Below are 15,214 nucleotides of genomic sequence, written 5' to 3'. Positions count from 1 at the left end.
CACATCCCCCGTGGTGGAGAACTGCAAGGTAACCGGCATGTGTGCAATGCTCTGCACATGACAGAGGTGCACCCAGCACTGGCTAGTGCTAACTTGGGGGCAGCACGTCCGGACTTGAAACCATGAGCTGAGCCTGGGGCACAAGCCCTTAGCTCCCTAGTCACCATCCAGGGGCCTGCTTACACCGAGGAACTCTTTAAACAATAGAAAACTGTTACTTGTCATCCGTAGGATCTCTGGGTGCTTTACAAATATGAAATATTCCTGTTTCACAACACTTCTGAGAGCACCAACTCACTAACGGTAAATCCAGTAGCTTGGGATTCAGGCCCTTGTCCAAAAGCAGGATTTTAGGATTACTTCTTGAGTTAATTAAGAGTCTATCAAATATTAATTTTTCAGACAAGTGTCACTGGTAAATCTGAGTATCCATTTTGCTATTCTCACTTTGCCGGCCTCACTACCTGATTGAGAACATCAGCATCAACTTTACCGTGTTCATCCTTAGTCATTCAAATGTGTTCCTGCTGTCCTCCCTCCAGCTAAATATACGCCGTGCAGTATTTCTGCCTTCTAGGGTGTAGAACAGGGCAACTGAAAACAAGACAGACTTTTACCATTCCCTTTATCACTTTTCGCAGCTAGACCAGGAAGTTGCTACAGAAATTCAATAGTGTACACGCTTGAAACTTTAAAAAGCCTTTTCCCAGAGGTTGACTCTTTCCGGGTGATACGACCATACACATCCACTGCCTATCTATCGTAATTGCAGAGGCCCTGAGACCTTTCCTCTAAGATGCAGAAGGTGCCATTTTTTTTTCTTTTGGAAACCTCATCCTGCAGAATTCATTAGTATCCTATGCAACAATGTACTTCCTGTAAGTAATGAGCTATGAAGTGTATTAGAAGTTTCCACTTCTGGTTTTATCTTTTCCTGATCTAGCCTGAAAATTCTTTTGAAGTTGCTCAAAGTGTTCTTCATGTATGCTTGTTTTAGGAAATACCAGATCACTATTGGCAAACTTCTCCTTAATTAAGCAAGATAAAGGAATCAAGATGATATGATCTGCTTAATTTCCCACCTTTTTAAGGTACTATTTTAAGGTGGTTTTTTTCACTTGCCTTTTAGAAAAGAAACATGCTGAAGAAAATAAGGAAGGAAGAGACCTTAGAGGCCCAGAGAGGGCAAGCATTGCTATGGGCTTTCTAGTGTAGCTGAGCTTGCTGGTAGAAAGCCACTGAATAGTTAAAGGTTTCCCTCAATACTATGGAATAGTTTACTGAAAGGCTGCAGACTGCTTCTGAAACTAACATCACTCCAGACAATGCGTAAGAGGAAAAGACTTAAGCTTACACTGTGTTAGCACAGTAGGCTCTTCAGGGCCTCAGCTTAGCAAGCCAACTCAGATCATGCCTAACTTTAAGCACGAGTAACTTCAGAGAAACATCTCACATGCCTCAAGTTCAGCTTTCCACTGACTCTCTTGCTGAATCACAACTTAGGGGAATGCAGGGAGCTAATGGGAAACATGTGCACTTGCTAACCCCAGCTGCAAGGTCCCAAAACCCCTATTAGATATGCAGACATAGCCTAACCATTTTGGATCGGCCAGCAGGCTCTTCACAACACATGGGTACAAGCTGTTAGGCAAGCTCTTCTGAAGCACATGTAAGAGAAACATATCCCTGAATAAATAGTGACAATTTGATTTAAAAGCAGTATTTGTGGCAATCTGTAAAGTACACAAGCTGAGCGTTAACCTGCAGGACTCATACATGGCCTGTTGAAGAAACCACTCTATCCGGGATAAATTGCTTCTGTCATTTTTGCTGCAGAAATCCACTGCAGTCAAGGGGAATTCAGATCCTGAGCATGTTTTTGAGTAGCTTCCTGGCTCCAAGGAGACCTCTAAGCAGCTTACTTTACTGTGGGTGAGTTTGGACCAAGAAATGTCTTCACTCCCAAGTGCATGAGCACAGAGCCCTCAGTCTGCATGGGAATCTTGCTGTCGAGTAGATACCACGTCTCCTCAACCACACAATGCAGCATGAGACCTTCCTCTGCATGAGGGACATGTTGGCATTCGGGAAACATCAGCCCTCAAGGCAAGGGGGAGGCGGGGGAAACTGCAGTGCTTGGTGACAGCCAGGGAGGATGTGTCTTCAGGCAGGACCGTTTGAGCACGAGGAGGCATATCTTGGCTTCCTTGAAGTGCTGCAGCATCTCTCCCTCCTTCTCTGGCCCCACAGAGCTGACACAGCTGGGCAACAGGCTCCAGCAGAACAGGGCCCATAGCAGAAAATCTGGCCTCTTGAAACTTCCCTGGTCTTCAGCTTAAACCGGCACCACCTTTATATAGAAAAGACACGTAAAGCCAAAGTGCTAAGGAAAAGGTGAAGCATGGCTGGAGTAAGGAGGACTCCCCATCTGAAATGTCAGGCTGTCCCACCGGTGAACGGGGCATGCAACAGCCACTTGAAAAGTCACTGCTGGGAAACACCTACATCAAACAGCGGAAAGCAAACCTAAGGTTTGAGTGCCGCTACCTAGAGAAGGAAGGCAACGCTCATGGTGACATCCCTGGGTCAAAATTAGTCTCTCTGCAAAACAAAGACAGAGGCATTCTGAAGCCAACTGAGGTTTCCTGAAAGTCTTGTAAAAATGAATTAAAGCTGGATACCAAAATCCCTTAGACTGCTGAAAAAAATCACAGCTCGGGATGTCCAGCAATTCTGGAGAGCTCTTGATACTTCACTGAGGTCTACAAGTTCGAGTGCATCCCCAAAGGGAGCTGAGGCCGCTCAGCACATCACCCTCAGGCCCTCTGTGAACAGAGTCTTCTTTCCTGTGGTCAAACAGGGGATATCTTGAATTTATGTCTTGCTTCTCCCCTTGTGAGCAAGCAAAACAATTTCTGTGAGTAATTCTACCCGCTAATTGCCAAGGAAAAGTCTGGTAACAAATGCTCTGCATTTTTGACAGGTCAGAGGCTTCCCTAAACAAAGTTGCTGTTTTATGTTTATAACAGCACATGTTCACATCCGGGGACCTCGGCAAATTCCAGCATGGATGAGTCTCTGTGGGAAATTGCTTTTCCAGATTTTCTTGTTTTAACTGCTCCAGGAAATGAGTCTATTTTTACGACACTAAACAGCAAAATATGAAACCATTATCTGCTTCGTGGCAAGAGTTTCGGGTCAATTCTCAGGTAACTGTCATCTCCAGTGAAGTCAATGGAGTTGTATCTATTTATGCAAGTTAGTGATCTGGCCAATTATGTAATTGGTTGATCAGTTACTAGAACACAGAGCTACCATTGGCCTAAGGAGTGTCCCATTTTCATATGTCTCAAAGTTCATCCAAGCCCTGATGTATCGATAAGTGAAGTATTCAAGTATTATGGTCTGTAAAGATGATCATTAACTGCTGAAAGATTTAAGCATGAGCATTTTCTATGAACACCTACTTTGTCACTGAGTGATCATTATATGCAGTGTATTTCCTGGATTCTTTTTTCATCTGCCAAATACACCAGGGTGGGATTTTCAGAAGTGTTTAGAATCAAGCTCTTTTCAAAATCCCCAGGGGATTTCAAGCACTATGGGCTCAACTGGATCTCTGGGTGCTGCTGGTTCTTGCCTACCCGATCTTAACAGCTACCCTCAATTTCAAAGATGGACAGTAAAACCAATTGCCTTCATTAAGCAAGATCAAAGATAGTATGTAGGGGCCAAAACACCAGGTCTGATCTTGGGAAGATGAGTGTGCAACGCTTGGTACAAACTCGGCTCCTTATTTCCCTGCTTGAGGGGCTACTCCAGCCTTCATATGTGGATTTCTTTTCTGTTGAAGCACACAAGTCAGCCTTTCTTTGTGTATTTTTATCTAAGATCCTGGAAAACATTTGGCATGCCCAAGTATCAGTCCAAACAGAAATTTTTAGATGCTAAAAACTCAAACCAAGTCAGATTTGATAGCCTGCTAATGAGTCAAATATAATAATGGCTGGATTCCCCTCTAGGGGAAGAAGAAACACTGGAAGAATGTGACACTGAAACCTTCAGTGACAGAAATTCTGTCACCAGGATGTTGCCAGAATTTCAGCTATTGATAATGAACAAGACTAAGAGTTAGCACTTCCTTAGTTTCAGGTTGGGAACTACGTATTCTTGAGACTACACCTAACTAAAAAGCTCACCAAACGTCACTCAAGAGACTAGCATACAGAAAACAGAGACAATATCGAAGGAAAACAGTACCTAACCTATGACTTGTTGTTTGATTTACAACTGTGATTGCAGGCCCCACCTCAGAGTCATATGCCATGATAATAGGTAGCAGTTCAACGAGAACCAGCCATAACTTTTTACATGTTGTAGTGATTTTGAGCTACTTCAGCACATAATTTAGCCTGATGCAGCAAATAATTAGAATGACTAAAGCGACAGATAACATTCCACAACTGAAAAATGAATGATCAAGCTTTTGATCTTGTTCATTTATCTTCTAATTCCTTTTTTCCCCCTAAACTAAAAGTTGCCAAATTTCACATGAAATTTACTCTCATTATTTTTTCCCATCTTAAATTTGTCTGTTATGAGTATGACTGTGAGTTTTCAAATTATATTGTCTGAGGTACCCAAACAGATAATCTTAAATGGGCTCACTGGCATTAGTAATTGCAGTCCTGAATCCACCCACGCCAGGAAAGTACTTTCCCAAAAAAGACCAAGTACGTATTTCAACACAGCAACCTCCATGGGAGTAGAAGAGAGTGAAACTCTCCCAGCTGTTTTTCTAGTTGTATATTCTAGTCTTGTTACTTCATCTTTGGGGTTGCTTACAACATACTTCAACACTCTAAGAGCACGAAGACCCCCATCCCACAACTGGGATCCTGTGTCAGGAAGGCACACCCTACTTAAAAAGAGTAATAAAGCATCAACTCTGCCCCATTTGCCTGAGGTCAGTGGGATGTTTGTCCAAAGTTACGAGCATGCTGAGGCACTAGTTTGAAGAAGGGCAAACACAGGCACCTCTTAAAGTGCTTTTCCACGTTAGGGCCTGGGAAAAAAAATCAGGATTGGGCCCATGATAAAAACAGTTCCCTTAGGAAATGTTACCCACACCATAAAAGGAATGAATGACACTGAACTGAAGGGAAGTACAATGAAAATTGTCTACTGAATTTTTGTAAATTCCCATAAAATCTGAGTCTTGATTTGTTCTATGTGCGTAATTTTCACTGTAAGTCACGAAAGGTTGACTCCTTAGAGATGCAGGAAATGACTAGCTCATGATAGCATAAAAGGCAGCATAATTGCATGGGCAGAAAGCTGGATTTTCATCAGTCACTACATTCTCTGACGATACGGCAGTGGTTTTCGATCATGTATCCGATGCACAATAATTAGGCAAAATGACTTACCCTCAATCTTTTCAGTATTTAGCTCTAAGGGTGCAAGGATTCATTCTTGGAAAGGGAAGATGGTCGTGTGATTTAGGGCACTGGATGAGCACTCAGATCTGAGTCCTATCCCTGGTTCTGCCATAGCCTTGCTGTGTGACCTTGCACAGTCATTTCTCCATGCCTCGGTCTCGCCTAAAATGGGATAACAATAGTTCTTTATTTCAGAGGAGATACGAGCACAAACCAGTTCAAGGCTGTGCCGCAGAGATGCTACAGCAAAGAGCGGCACAGAAAAGCTCAGACATGGAATAATACCTTGCTATTAAAATGTGGGAAAACACACAGTAATTAAATGGAATAATAAATACAAAACAGGCTGGTTTTTGAGGAATGCAACACTGATAGGCTTTTCTCTGTTACCTGAAATTAAAGCAAACTGAAGTGGGATTCTTATGGGTTTAAACGATTTTTACCTGACTCTGTTTCTGAGATCTGCTAGTACTAGAAGCTGTGTATTAGAAACACCAAGAAAATTACTTCATTGAAAACCTCCACGTTGTTTCTGTTTTAAAGCAACCACGATTTCCAGCCCAAGAGAGGGTCAGATAAATATTCCGGGTAAAATCTTCAAAGCCATGGAAGGGGCCTACAAACATGATGTCCTTCCATTTACAGTAAAATATGAGCATGCAAATCTGAGGTAGCTTTGAAACTTCATCTTTGCTTTTGGGTACACTTTCAAATTAAATCATAAACGGGGCCACTGATCTTAATTGAACTGTCAGATGTCTGGAATAGCTTCAGTGCCACTATTCCAGAGTTACACTGTCGCTGGAATCGGACAGAGCTTTAGCAGGGAGCCTTCAGTAACAAGTATTTTTCCAAATGCAAAGATGAATCTTCTTCTCTCCACAAACACAGGTCTATATAACAGCATTTGTCTCTCCTGTGGGGGGTCAGTTATGGGCCCGTAGGCCTGGGAGACAGGATCTCAGGGCACATGCCTAGATAAAGCAATTGATTTGGAGATAAACAGATGAAAGGCTGTTCTGTCAGGCAGGAGGAGAGAGAAGAGATACATGATGAGACAGATCCTAGGAAGGGAAAATCATTTTTGAGAGACAGAAACAGAGGGATGGGAAAGTCAGGCAGAGAATAGCTGGAAAGTAGACCACAGAAAGGCAACATGGACCTGAAGAGGACAGCCAAGAGAACCTCATAGCTGGAATGCTGAAGCCCATTGGAGGAAGACCCGTGAGTTGCTGTTCCAAGCAGAGTAAAAAGCCTAAGCTTAAAGACACGAAGTGCTGGAGCTGCCTAGGAACCTCCAGGGCTGGAGAGGAGCAACTGCCTGTAGTCACCGTGCACTGTCTAACAAAGCAGACGCCAAGCAGGATGGAGGACAGGAGAAAAGGAAAGCAAACTGGCATGTAATCCTTGATTTCACTCAACAAAAGCAACTGAAAGGCAGCTCTGGAAAGATGAAGCACGGAATTAAATGTAACGAATTGACTAGAGAATCAGTGATCACACACCATACTATAACACAGATTGTTTTCGGGCAGTCCCCTACACATATACTTTCTGACCAGAAAAGACCTCAAAAAAGATGAAATCAGACCAACAGCTTCTGAATCTCTGGACAGAGGAAGTGACTGCAGAATGTAAAACAGAAAAACGTTTTTATCCCCAAATCTCTACCTAGTACATGCAAGGAGAAAAATGACAAGGTGTTAAAGGATCGCATGGAAACGTGACTTACAACAACTATCATCTTCAACTCCTTCATTAAGCCCCCTACTAGCCCCCCACCCCACAAATAGCAGAGCTGTCAGATATCTTGCGGCTCCAATTGCTCACACCCTTCCCTGTAACACTCCAAATGCAGCACTTTAAAAGTCCAGATGGAGCCCACCTCCAGTAGACAGCGGAAGAAGATATCACACGGCATTCACAAATGCACAGAGAACTGTTTAATTTACAGCCACAATGGTGAAACAAACCATTTCAGAGCTTGGACATTCAAAGTTAAGTCTGACACTCATTCTTATATTCACTTATTGTGCTTAAGTATTAGAGAACACAGGATTACATTAACCATACACGACAATCTGAGATCCCTGCAGGACCGAGTAGCGAAAGGGATGAGCAAGAATGAGGGACCAGCCCCTCAAGTGGTGTAAGCTGGTACAGCTCCATTGCAGGCAATGGAGTGATGGTGATTTACACCAGCTGAGGATATGGCCCTTGAAATGTCCAACTTAACTTTGAATTAATGTCTCCTGTGTCACAACCTTTAATGTTACTGTTCCTTCTGCTTGTATCTGCCACTTTGAAGAAGAAGGACTAATACCATAGCCTGTAACGTTCGAAAGGCTGGCGGGTAATATCTCAGCTGGACTACAGTAAGCGATGCTCACGTCGTGACACTACTCCTCATATTTTAAAAGCAGTGGACTGGATCCTCATCTGATGTAAATTAGCTTAGGGGCGGCTGAAGTCAAAAACATTTGCCAATTTATACTAGCTGAGAATATAGCCCTGAGATTTTTGCGTTTTCTGCTGCATGCCGTATAAACACTGTGCTTGAGAACAAAGACTCATGTGCGTTTCAGTCCTGCTAACAAAATTAACTCGAGACTACAAGTCTCAAACAAACGACTACTGGAAAAGTCTCCATTCAGTCTTCATTCTCTCCTGGTTTTCTGAATTTGGTATCACACATTTATTTGCTGGCACCAATACAATGCATGCCTCTCAGTTTGCTTTTTTCCCAAGACTTTACTATAGGGCCAGACTCACTCGTGATGTAAATCAGCAGAGCTCCATGATACTCAATGGAGTTACTCCAGGGAAGCTGGCCCACAGATCTGAATGCAACCTTCTTATGCCAGTGCAACCACAGGACTCTCAAAAAGTTGTTTTGCAAATTATTCCACTTAAGTGACTTTGACATCCTTTCATACCTGCACAGTGTCTGAGTGGGTCACATAATGCTTTTCATCTACATGATTTTAATGGATATATGGTTTTTTCATTAGATATCTTTCAGACAAAAAAGGAACGGAGCAACATTATTGGCATCCCACTGAAACATAAATATATAAATTACATTTTATACACTTTTTTAAACGCAGACACATACATTCATGTGCATAACATTGTGAACAGTACACTTAGTGGAAAACAAGCACAGACAATCTTAGTTAAATGTATTTCCAGTTTTGGTGCTCAACAAATACACTGGGAAAATGATCACAAAATAGAACGGTGACTAACTCTATCTCTGCATTAGCATCTGAAGCCAATAATGCCTGTTAGCTAACATTGCTTTGTTTGGTTGAAATTGGACATAGCTACAGGAACAGGAGGGGAATGTTTGAACTATATTTAAAGAAATTGAAAGGTTAAAAATCTCTCTCTCTTGTTGTTTTAAGGTTCTGCAGTTCATTCACATTTGAAGATATTTTTTGAGTGGAAACACTGTCTTCGAGACAAACTATTTTGTCGTTCCAAACTAAGAAAACTCTTTCATCTCTTTGAAGATGTTTCACAAATAAAAGAATCCAGTAGTTCATTTTACATATCCAATGTGATAATCCAAACAAAACAAAGGGTACATAATCCAAACTACTGGGGTGGGGCAGCGATTATGGCCAAGTGAGTAGCCATGTCATATACCTGGCACAGCCCTAAATTTCCAAAGCAGTACAGGATTTAGCCGTGTGGCTCCCACTGCAATCCGTGGGGAACTGAACATTTAATCCTTTGGCACTTTGAAAACATAGGAGCCGGTGCCAGAGTATTTTATCTGCCCTGCTATAGTTAAAATAGATTTTGATGTTATTTGGGCTATTCTACTACAAAAATATGACCACAAAATGCTTTTTTTTTCTTTTTTCTTTTTTTTTTTTTTTTTGGTTCAAGAAAACATAGCAGGCTTTCTCAGGTATATAAAACTGTTAATTTTTAGATAAAAATACAAACTTCACCTTTACAAAAACACATATTTCTGTTGAATACACATAAAGCATAACATTTTACCAAAAATAAAGAATTTTAGGTTTTGTTCAAATATTTGCAGCAAGGTAGTTCCCATGCCACCATGACATTGTACAATGCAGATACAAGAATTTGTACATTTCACACAGCTTCAACATGTGAAATAAAAGTATCTGTATACTGATAAGAATGACAATTGCTAACACAATATCACTAGTAGGCAACTGGCATAAGTCTTAAAGAAAAAAAAAAAGGATTTTTGCATGGATATCCTATGATTTGTTTACGCACATCTCTCTTTTTTTCTTTTTATGTAATGCTTTAAATTACGGGGGAGGTTGGGGAACATAAACCAAGAAACGTCTAGAAAATTATGCATAGGTATACCATTTTTATTTTAATACATCTCATTAGTTTGCATCCCACTAGGAGAAATACCATAATGTTTTGTGTTCTGCTTATTGTTATACCAGTTTTTTATATGTGTTATTGGCAAATGTAGTCCAAGAGATAATAAAAAGCTAGGCAAAGAGTAAAAAGAAAACTTAATAATCACTTTATGGTGTAAAAAAAAAAAAATCCACTTAAGGCTCCCCAGAAGGTTTTTTTGTATAGACTTTTAAAACACCACCAAGCAAGGATGTATTGTTCTATAGTGTTTGCGTGGCATTTGATCATTTCATACATTCCTGCTTTTTTTGTGCCTGAAGTCCACCAGTGTCCATCCATCTTCATCAAGAACGCAGGCACATTTCTTGACGTAAAGCACCGTTGACTGCTCTGACAGAAATCCACTATTCACTTAGATTTTTGTCATGTTTTTGAGTACTTTTGGTATCCTCCATTCATTCAACTGTCTTTTTTTCTTTTCTGTTTTTCTTTCTTTCATTTTTTTTCTTTTTTGGACAGGGAAGCTTCCTATTGTTTCACAGAGTGCTACAATACTTGCTTTGATGTCACATTAAACAAATGTACATTGTCTCTTTGTTCTCATTAAGTGTTCTTTTGAGCCAGTTTTTTCACATAGGAGAACAAATAAAGTATACAGTCAATAAGCACCATACATAGTAGGTTCAGGAATGTAACAAACCATGTACATCCATGTCCCAGAGAGAAGTTTTTTTTCTAGCTTATTTTCACCTTACATCTGCAGGAGAGAAAAAAGATACAATAACTCTATGATTAGAATCAAAGGTCCTATCCTCTAAGTAGATGACTTAAAAAAAACTGTTCTGCATGAAGAGTCACTAACCTGGGACAAGAAGTTCTAAATGCTGTTTTGATTGAGTTTACATGCTCACTTTTAAAGTTGAATTTTAGAAAATCTTTGCTTCTATCATACTACTCCCAATAAATACCTGTTAATCTGAAACAGGACATCAAGTTTAGCATTCTTTAGAAACGACACATCAGTATAAATGAAAACTGCCATTGGGAGTTTATGTGCAAAAATAGGTGCTTGAAATTAAATTCACCATCATCCAGGCGTTAGGCTGGATACTTACACTGCAAAATCTGAATCATTCCCACTCCAAATACTAGAATCAATTGCAAGTGCTGCAGTTAACATAATTCAAGTCATTAAGAAATGTCAATTTCATATTTAATTTGGAATGTGTATCGCCATCATCATACATTGCTAATATGTTGGCCAAAGGATTTCAGTCATTTTTGCATTGAGAGGGTGTTAGTTTTTCACTACACTCAAAACTTCATGAATTTTGATGACTGACTCTCATCATCCTACTGAGACTGAACAGACGAAAAAAAAGATCTTAATTTTCTGGTGTAAGTAACACAGGGCCCTGCAACACAAAAAATGGTATTTCTAAGCATCTTCCTTGTCAGGTAGGCAGATCATCAGACCGTCTCAGATGCATGTACAATCAATCCCAGTTCATGCCAAAACATGGGTTTGATGGTCATGCATATAATAGTATTTGCTGTATGTACACTCCATGTTATACAGCCAATGACTGGGAACACAACAATTTGTAACCTGGCAATTCATTCATGCATTATTATGTGATGCTTTGACCTCAGAAATCAGTAATAATGAAACAAAAGCAGAGGCAATGGAACTTGAGATTTCAGAAGCTGAAGTATTAGCACCCTCCAAAAAAACCAGAAACAAAAAAGGCAAGAAAAGGAAGTAGCTCAAGAATGTAAGATGCTGATGGTGATGTGGAGCTTAAAGGAAAAATACCAGCAGGTAGAATTATCAAAGCCAATCAAATCTAATCTCTTTGCAGCCTTGAGGTAGCAAGTGTCAAGATTTTGAACAGTGATTAAGTTGAAGTGATGATATTTGATTAAGTTTTCCAGTACTTGTGCTATTAGGGTGTTCAGCATATAGGTCCTACCTGAATATCAAATAGTTCCAGTAGGTTTTATGTTGGTTTTAACTTTTTTCGTTTCCGTTTTTTACCTGATTCCCTAGGCCTTCCTGTTAACATAAGGGCAGGGCTGGTAAAAAGCCCTAAGGTAATGCATTTCGTTGAACACTGAAGTAATAAATACTCAAACCGTTTACATTTCAAAGAAATCTCATTATCCTTTGCATTAAAGTAATAACTTTATAACGTCTGATTTGACATTCTGTTTACAAAGTAATTATACAAAAGTAAAGAAATAATAAACGAAGCTGGCATTGCATACGTCATTTCCAAGATCCATCTATAATTACTGTTACCATGCAGTACTCAACATTTGCTTTCAGCTCTGTAGTTAAGCTATTTTCAGCTCACCATCCACTTGCTGGTGCAAGTTTTGTTCCTATCAATCAGTAATTAAATCCTAGAAATCTATATTCTTCCATGACAATTCTACCCCATTTTTCACACACATCAAAAAGAAAAGTTTTCATCGTAAAATCTTAACTGCTTAGTCTTTGGCGATTAAAGACATTTTGGAAAACTGAAATTGATCTAATGAAACTCTTTTCCAAATAGAAGACAGAAAAAATATCAAACCATACACACATAAAAATAACCATTTTATATGTGGTTTTGTCTACTCATAACTCAACCTAGTTTCAGCTAAAACACTCAGCTCAGATTATAAATTGATGTCCAACAAAATCACAGCAGAGGCCTAACCTTGCTTTTACACAAATTCTAATTCTTCTGCTCTGTACATAGCAACCGAAGTTTACATTCACTTAGACCAGATTTATGTCTCCATGCTGGATGGAGACAGTACAGAAAACCCTTCCTTACCCAGCCACCTAAGAAATCCATCACCTTTGGGCAGCTTTCCTCCTATATTTACCCGCTCTTCACTGACTCTAATTTTAGGCTGGGTCTACTGCACCCCTAAATTCCCGGCAGAGGTGCAAAACAAACTTTTGAGGCTGCCTTCAACCAAAATCAGGAGAAAGGGAGGTGTCCTCTCTACTGTAGTGGGTTTCCTGAATATGTGTCACGTTCTGCATTGATTGCACCCTAGTAAGAGGATCTGAACTAATGATTTTAGGTGGTTTTATGAAAGTCAGATTGAAAGTAAGTATTTTTCCCCGTAAGTCTTTCCCCATGGTAACTTAAATGCTGTCTTGATAAGGCAAACTTAGGTTTAACGTGACAACTGACAATAAATTCTCGACTATAGAAAACAACAGGAATGGGCAATGTTGTTTCAAAACTCCTTACTCTTGAATATTGAATGTATTCCTAAGTACTTCACATTCATTTCATTAATATTTTCCCCAAGGTCAAGTAAATCTCAGCCTTAGCCCTGTCTCCACAAAGTCTAAAGAAATTAGGCAAGAGAGTTCACCAGTAAGCTGCAACATGACAACCTTTAACTTAGTTAAGCAAGACCTGAATACTACTGGGCATTTACATTTATTTAAAGGCTAACCTAATGAGAATTGATACACTTTAAACTTCAAATCCAAACTCTTTATACAGCACAAACTGTCCCTAATTTTGCATCTTCAACACAAAGAGAAGTAGCTGGGAGCTCCTCTACTGAGTTCACTGGAAGCAAAGTTTGCTTTACATTCTTTACTAATATAAAAATAAGGTCCATATGAAATCAGCATTAATGCAAAAATAAAAGGAAAACATACCAGTTTCTTCTTCTCTATAATCTGAATTAGTATTTGATGATGTACAGGTGCATTCCATATGCTCTTCTAATCTCACCAGAACTTCTTTTAATTTTGGCTTTTTTCTAACATATTCCACTTTTGCCACCTATAAAATACAATGAGGTATGTACTGACACACATTAACATAGTTATAGTTCAGAACTGAAGACAGATAACTATATACCTCTATTTTTTAATGTAGCCAAACCCATATAAAATGTTAGCATACTAATCATCTTTTATCTTAATTGTGCATCGTGTAACTATTTATTGCACAGACTATTTGTTTATTCAAGTTCAGCAGTTTGAAACAACTTTCTTTTCCCCCAAGATATAAAACAATTTCCCATTCATTTCGGTTTGAAGTTTCAAGCAACTCAGTTTTCACCTATATCACAATAAACTTCTATACAGATTCAAATCAGTGGTTGTTCTTGTAGACTGCCACTTTTAGCATGATCTTCTGTACATCTTGACCACCGTTCTTAAGCCAAAGGCTAACAGTGAAGGCATTAAGTTGGTTTGTAATACATTTCCTAATTTACAAATTGGTGTCTCCAGAGCCCTCTGAACATAAAGTGTTCAACTCTACAGAACCAGGATCTGAGTATCAGCGTAGAAAGCAGCAATCTCAGTCCCACTCACTTCTTGCAATGACCTGGGACTTGTTTACAAGAGCTCCCATGCACTGTTTTTAGGTCCAAGGGAACTACCACTTGCAAACTGGATCCAGCCTTTGGCTTTATTGTGGATAGCTGGCAGGTACGCTATTCCTCTCCAATCCATCCAACCGCTTCCAACTGCACTGCTCCACTTTGGGCCAAAGCACTGGCATCCTTAAAAAAAAAAAGGTCTGGAGGGCAAGGTGAGGTTGGAGGAAGGAGCATGCTGGAGAAGCTCTGGCTACATGCAGGTCTCTCATGCGAAGGAAACCAATGCAGAAGAGAAGGACGTTGGGGTGGGGGGATACTGAACATGCGGACATTCTGATCAACTTGGTGCCGGCAGCCAGGAGAGGAGGAACAGTGCAGGGGGCAGGAACACTGCTGTGCTGGGGCACTGAAATGGGTTGCGGGATGCTGGGCACCGACTTGTGCTAAGTGTAACGGGCACGATGGTCATAGCTGTGCAAGGGAATACGGCATAATGTGGGCAAAGAGAATGGCAGACAGTGTGTAAGGGGTCCAATGTTTAGTTCACAATTGTGTTAAACACTGCATGAATAGGTGCTAATTATTTGTTTGAAATGGAAATCACTAAAATGAAATCATGGCCTCTCAGTCCTACTAATGATTTATCTACCATTTGACAGAAGGGGGCTGCAATGTGGCTGTCCCAGCAAACAAGAAGACTACATAATACAGGTATGCATTATAAATAAGAGATGAGGGAGCAGAAGGACAAGAGAGGCTGGTTGTCTCTACAAAAGTTACGTGAGAAAGCCATAAAGTCTGATCCAACCAAAAGCTCCGGTTACTACCAATTAAAGCATCGACAATTACACTAGACTCTCCTGGTAATGTGTGTTTGGTGAGGATTTAATGCTCCACATCAATCTTCATACTATGAAAATCATTCCCTGGCATTCCCAAAACTGGAACAACAGTGTCACAAAATGAGAGTGGCGGCTGGAAAAAACCATCACATTCCCAGTTCCCATAAACACTCTTCTGGCTCTGTGGACACAAACTACCAAGGACCTCTGAATGAC

At 40.2% G+C, this 15,214-nt stretch overlaps 1 protein-coding gene across 9 annotated transcripts in view; it reads right to left on the bottom strand.

Moving 5' to 3' along the window:
- The window catches only part of PDGFA (platelet derived growth factor subunit A), a 135,075-nt gene that overhangs the window by 102,027 nt on the left and 17,834 nt on the right, over window positions 1-15,214 (bottom strand). The window contains exons 5-8 of one of the 9 annotated variants that reach the window (XR_007767333.1): window positions 13,483-13,609; window positions 11,777-11,859; window positions 8,378-10,779; window positions 5,540-5,603 (exon numbers count right to left, since the gene is read on the bottom strand). Coding sequence is in view for 6 of the 9 variants with exons in the window: in XM_050905863.1 (XP_050761820.1) it covers window positions 5,470-5,603; window positions 13,483-13,609 (261 nt within the window). In the remaining 3 variants the exon portion in view is untranslated. Of the gene's footprint in view, window positions 1-5,429; window positions 5,604-7,369; window positions 10,780-11,701; window positions 11,860-13,482; window positions 13,610-15,214 lie in introns of those variants that run through there. The other 8 variants (XR_007767332.1, XR_007767334.1, XM_050905864.1 and 5 more) reach the window with 8 other exon arrangements.

This window comes from Gymnogyps californianus, chromosome 15 (genome assembly GCF_018139145.2).
Source record: "Gymnogyps californianus isolate 813 chromosome 15, ASM1813914v2, whole genome shotgun sequence".
In the NCBI taxonomy this organism is placed as follows: domain Eukaryota; kingdom Metazoa; phylum Chordata; class Aves; order Accipitriformes; family Cathartidae; genus Gymnogyps; species Gymnogyps californianus.
This window is presented reverse-complemented; position numbering and strand designations above follow the sequence as displayed.